This window comes from Typopeltis vanoorti, chromosome 15 (genome assembly GCF_054136105.1).
Source record: "Typopeltis vanoorti isolate ZY-2024b chromosome 15, IOZ_Tvanoo_1.0, whole genome shotgun sequence".
NCBI classification, from domain to species: domain Eukaryota; kingdom Metazoa; phylum Arthropoda; class Arachnida; order Uropygi; family Thelyphonidae; genus Typopeltis; species Typopeltis vanoorti.
The window spans coordinates 99,100,945-99,107,422 of NC_143563.1; the positions used below are offsets into that span (position 1 = coordinate 99,100,945).

At 35.7% G+C, this 6,478-nt stretch overlaps 1 protein-coding gene across 15 annotated transcripts in view; it reads left to right on the forward strand.

Annotated features, from left to right (window-relative positions):
- Positions 1-6,258, forward strand: part of LOC150099022 (uncharacterized) — a 589,139-nt gene extending 582,881 nt beyond the window's left edge. For all 15 annotated transcript variants that reach the window (XM_090405631.1, XM_090405632.1, XM_090405630.1 and 12 more), the window contains one exon: positions 5,563-6,258. In XM_090405631.1, the coding sequence (XP_090261757.1) occupies positions 5,563-5,793 (231 nt within the window). In that variant the 3' untranslated portion in view covers positions 5,794-6,258. The remainder of the gene's footprint in view (positions 1-5,562) is intronic.
- The last annotated feature ends 220 nt before the right edge of the window (positions 6,259-6,478 follow it).

The window sequence follows — 6,478 nt, forward strand, 5'->3', positions numbered from 1 at the left end:
TAATATCTAACACTACAGCAAAATAGCTTCTTCCTGACAAACAGTGCAAAGGTTAGGTTCCCTTCTCGGCACAAGCTTGGAATCGCACCAGCTTACTTGACACAGATCCAAACAGTCATTAAGGCACTATGGGTAAGATAATGTATGGAGCTCCTCAAAACCTTGGCTCCTTTTCCTTTTTTTTTTTTTTTTTTTTTTTTTTGAGGTTTACAATTCTAGAATATATATGAAAGGGTTGTACATTACCATCTTGTCTTTCACTTCCGATATGGCCAGACTTCCCTTTTCCCTAGCCACGTGTTTCTATGGCGTCAGTGACTTACTTCTGCTTTCTTCGAAGGTTGCCCTTCGCTGGCTTTACATTGCCATGGTTCACCAATGGCTGGCTGCTTACTGAAATTCTGACTTCATTCCTCAGGTAGCTTTATTCGACTCAGTTACAACAGCAACCAGGAGATTGTTGCTGGGCACCGGCGACAAGCTTCCTCAGCTATCCAGGCTTGGACGTGAACACAGGAACAGAAAACAAGAGCGTGTTTGAGTCTTGCGCCATGCCTTATATCACCCTTGCGAGCACCCTCTCTCGTTGACTATGTCACATATTTAGCTACGGCCGATTGGTCACCTCAACTCTGAACTGTTTTAACATGATTCTAAAACATAGATCTCTTAAGCATATTAAAACAACAATTTTGGTCTTGAAACACAGTTTTCCTTTGCTTACTTTACAAGGACAATATTAATAATCTCAGTCGAGTTGATATACCTTTGAGTGAATATATACAGAACTCCCTTAGCCCTGTTCTTGGAAGTGTAAACATGTCCTTATTCTTAGGTTTTCATTGTCTCTGTGTTGGGTCAGAAACAAATTGGCTTACGGAATGAGTCAGTCCTATTTCCGACACAACAAGTCCAAAGGTCACGGGTGGGCCTGAGGCATTGGAAATCTAGGAAAGCGACGCACATTCGGTTCCCGAAGAAGCTGCTATGATCTTGCAATGTGCCGAAGTTGCCGTGGTCAATGAAAGTAGCGGACAGGAAAAGATCACAGAAAATAAAGTAAGATGGCGCTATCGTGGTAAGAACAGGGTGCAAAAGGATGGGGAGTGAATGGAGAATAAAAAGGGTTTGCACCCCTTTCTGAAGGCTTTTTTTTTTTTTTTTTTTTTTTTTTTTTTTTTTTTTTTTTGCCTGTTTTGCCTGGATGATGATTTGACTTCTCTCATGGACCGGTGGTTCCTGATGGTGTTTCATGGCGATAGTTCGATATCGGAGGGTGCGCCTTTCCCTTCGATGTCTGAACTGCTGCTGGTACTAAAGTGTGAGATGTCAGCACATACTGCCTTCGCTGAAATACCGACGGAATACTATTGCAGGCGTACATTATGAACCGGCAGCTACAGTTCCCGAAACAGATCGAGAATAGATGAGGGAAACTGATGACCATAGTGATCCACCACGTGGACGCAGGCTTATGGAAGATTCGAAAGGTAATCCAAACAAAGGAGGACAGTTCGGACGGACCGGGAGACCCTGCCGCAAGAAATGGTAAAGTACAGATTTTGTTGTATAATTACCCAGTCGGTAAAAGGGAAAAATCATTGCAGTGTATTAATCGAATATGGACAGTATTCAAGGACTTGAGGTGATTATTTAACAGTGGCTAATGTCCATAAGACAAATTGTTAGGAATGATTATAGATGATTGTGTCTAGTTTAATATGCAAGATTAACACAGCAGGTAGAATATTGATTAGAATAGTATAATGTGTCTATTATGTGTGTTAAATCTCTAACTCAAGAGAAGGATTTATTGTTCGTATGTTAGAGTATTAATCAGTGTGATTAAGTTTGATTTAGCATGTCATTGAACTAATTGAAAGTGTATATTATGTCTTTAGATTCCAATAAATATGTTTTTTCTTTTATACCTGAGTTTCGCCTGTGATGTGAACCAAAACTACCACTCATTAATTCGAACCATAGCGGGGGGTGGAGGAATTGAAAGAAAGGTATAACATGTTGTTATAGAGGTTACGACTGCAAACCAGAATTTACTTAGCCATAGTAGAGCATTTGATTTATGAGTATAAGCACTAAATTTATTCTCCTATGTGCACCAAAGGTCTGGAAAAGTCACCCTGAATAAGAGTCCTCCTCTTTTCTAAGATATTGGCTGGTGCAGCTTTAAAAAATAAATTTGTCAATATCTGAAGAGGAGACGGCCCCAGACAGAAATTAGAGGATTCGTTTCTTATAGCAAGGAATAACCTTTAACTGTCAGGGTAAACACCTGAGTAAAATTAGGAATCAGCCAGAGATATGGAATTTGCTTTCCTTATAGAATGAACAACTAAGAAGTGATACAGATATTAGAGTCAAAGAAATTTTGTAAGTCTTGTAGTTAAAGTAGGGAAGTAAAATATTTTAGGAAAAGAGTAACGACATTAAAATGGCGCACACAAGAACAACAAACCATATCAAAGAGGAACAAGATATAACAATGGTGCAGCCAGTAGGATGTGATTAGATCCCGAAAAATTAAGTAAATTGACCTATCACAGTGAGTTGGTCTTTAATTCATATCAGGCAATCAGAAATTTGTTGGAATTAGTAGAAATTTTGAGAAAAGAATCTTATATTTCAGTGTAAGCTCTAGTACAAGTATGTCTGTCCCAACTAGTTCCGAGATGAACGACACTGAATTTTTTCGTACAATAAACCCATAGCAAGTAATTCCCCCAGTTCTCTGGAGAGGAATAAGATGATGTGTTAACGTTTTTTTGGTTATATTGTGGAACTGAAAAAAAAAAAAAAAAAAAAAATCGGTAGATGGAGTGATTTCCAACACCTTGTTCAGCTATGCAGTGAACTAGCAGAAAAGATTAAAAGATAACGAGTGAATATAACAGACAAAGACAGGGCGATCTGCATAGCAAAAGTTAGAAAGAATAGGAGAGGCAGTTAGAAAGGGTAGGAGAAGCAGTTAGAAAGGATGCAAAAGCCACCGCCTTATCTATGCATAAGTCAAAAAAAAAAAAAAAAAAACAGTCAAAAAGGAAAGGTAACTCCCAGAGGATTGAGGGACGTCTAGAAAAAAAAAAAATTTTCTTGAAAAAAATTTTTTTTTCTAGAAAGGAGGGAACCTTTATTGTTATATCTTGTTCCTCTTTGATATGGTTTGTTGTTCTCGTGTGCGCCATTTTAATGTCATTGCTCTTTTCCTAAAATATTTTACTTCCCTCATTCTTTTAACCTCCCTACTTTAACTACAAGACTTACAAAATTTCCTTGACTCTAATATCTGTATCACTTCTTACGTGTTCATTCTATAAGGAAAGCAAATTCTATATCTCTGGCCGATTCCTAATTTTACTCACGTGCTTACCCTGACTGTTAAAGGTTATTCCTTGCTATAAGAACCAAATCCTCTAATTTCTGTCTGGGTGCATCTGCTCTTCAGATATTGACAAATTTATTTTTTAAAGCTGCGCCAGCCAATATCTTAGAATAGAGGGGACTCTTATTCACGGAGACTTTTCCAGACCTTTGGTGCACATAGGAGAATAAATTTAGTGCTTATACTCATAAATCAAATGCTCTACTATGGCTAAGTAAATTCTGGTTTACTTAGCCATAGTAGAGTATGAGTGGTAGTTTTGGTTCATATCACAGGCGAAACTCAGGTATAAAAGAAAAAACATTTATTGGAATCTAAAGACATAATATACACTTTCAATTAGTTCAATGACATGCTAAATCAAACTTAATCAAACTGATTAATACTCTAACGTACGAACAATAAATCCTTCTCTTGAGTTAGAGATTTAACACACACATAATATACACATTATACTATTCTAATCAATATTCTACCTGCTGTGTTAATCTTGCATATTAAACTAGACACAATCATCTATAATCATTCCTAACAATTTATCTTATGGACATTAGCCACTGCTAAATAATCACCTCAAGTCCTTGAATACTGTCCATATTCGATTAATACACTACAAACACACATAATATACACATTATACTCTTCTAATCAATATTCTACCTACTGTGTCAGTCTTGCGTATTAAACTAGTCACAATCATCTATAATCATTCTTAACAATTTGTCTTATGGACATTAGCCACTGCTAAATAATCACTTAAAGTCCTTAAATACTGTCCATACTCGATTAATACACTGCAATGATTTTTCCCTTTTACCGACTGGATAATTATACAACAAAATCTCTACTTTACCATTTCTTGGGGCAGGATCTCCCGGTCCGTCCGAAATGTCCTTCTTTGTTTGGATTACCTTTCGAATCTTCCATAAGCCTGCTTCCACGTGGTGGGTCACTATGGTCATCAGTTTCCCTCATCTATTCTCGATCTGTTTTGGGCCATCCTCAACTCTAGCTGCTGGGTTCATAATGTGCGTCTGCGATAGTATTCCATCGGTACTTTCAGCGAAGGCAGTATGTGTTGACATCTCACGCTTTAGTACCAGCAGAAGTTCAGGCATTGAAGGGAAAGGCGCACCCTCCGATATCGAACTATCGCCACGAAACACCATCAGGAACCACCGGTCCACGAGAGAAGTCAAATCATCATCATCCAGGGAAACAGTCAAAAAAAGACCTGGAGAAAGGGGCGTAAACCCTTTTTATTCTTCATTTACTTCCCTCCTTTTAGCACCCTGTTCTTACTATAATAGCGCCCTCTTACTTTATTTTCTGTGATCTTTTCCCACCCGCTACTTTCATCAACCACAGGAACTTCGGCACATCGTGAGATCATAGCAGCATACTTCCAGGAACCGAATGTGCGTCGCTTTTCTAGATTGCCAATGCTTCAGGCCCACCCGTGACCTTTGGACTATTGTTTACATCTGATTTACCCATTCATTGTATACATGATGCATTTCATATAATACTAATTTATACACGAAGTTCTTTACATGGTATTACAATTCTACTAAAAGGAGGTAATTCAATTTCCATTTACAGTTAGTACTTTAGTTCTTCTGCTCAAGTACAAGTTTTTTCTCTCAGCTGATTTTTCTGACTTGTTAAATCCTGAATGAATTATTTCTTTAATGAAGTTATTCATTCAGGATGTAACACTGGGACGAATTATGTGTTACGCAAAGATTACGCGACTACAAGAAGATGCAAGTAGCGTTCCTACACGGCACGGCCAGCCTAGAACACATGACAAAAGTTGTACACGGGTGGTTTCCCGACTTTTTGGCCGTATATTGAAAAATTGTAGGCCATAAATCGAAACTTAGCCATAATTACACAAGGCTGTTATAGCAGAAAGTCGTATAAAGAGGTATTAGTATACATTAATACTACTGGCTAGGGATTTTTCCTTATTTTGTAATTTAAAAATTTTAAAACTGATTTACATTTTATAATTTTTAAATAATTAATAATTTCAAAAAATAAAAAATTATTAAATTATAATTTTTTTTATTAAAATTATTAAAATTGTTATATTTTTAATAATTGATGTTCTAATCATTGTTTCATGATTTATTAAAATGCTTAACTTTTTTTTTAAGTCTCTGCATACCAACTTCTTAACAGTTACTATTCATTTTGTGGATGATGATGAAAAGAACTTCTGTTGGACAGTCACAACAAGAACAAGGTTTTCTTTATTTTCTCTTGTTAATGCTATAAAAGAGAACTGGGAAGAACTATTCAGAATTGATTTACCTCTCGCTATGTGTGAAAATTCTAAATGTAATTGCTGTGCATTTAATGATTCAATCAGTAATATTATCTTTTAATTTCTGTTCTATAAAATGTGCACTTTATTTTAACTTACCTGTATGAATGTCAGAAAAAACTTTTAACTAAATTGCATGATCCGCATGCAATGAATTATGGAAGCTATGTTTGATACAAATGTTTTGGACACATTTATGTTGTACATAAAATTTTACTCTAAATACAAACTGAGATATCAGTCCCATGTGTTGCTTAATTTCTTTTGTAGATCGTATATATTATTCATGGATATGTATATTGCACTAACTCTGCTGTTATAAAGTAATATTAATCTCTTTCTCTATGAAAGATTGAAGAAAATATCAGTCAACTTAGTGAGCATTCATTTTATTGTGTATATGGTATTGCAGTATGTAAGTAATACGGAAACAATGCATTCTACTGTTCAGTAATAATTACTGCTTAATACTTTATTATATTTTTGAGTATGTGATTTCTTTTTCTATTAAAATCTTCATATCCCATTTGTTTAACCATTTTATCATTATCTTTACAATGATTCATGAATTCACTATTAGTAATATCAAATTAATCTTTTAAACGCCAATTTATGACATTTGTTTCACAGTAAAAGAAAGGTTTTTCATCCAAAGGTTTGCACTCCTGTATGTGTTAAACTTACTTTAACATGTGTTGGACTTTGTATTTGATTTGCATTCATTTGGATGAGGAATAAAAAAAGTA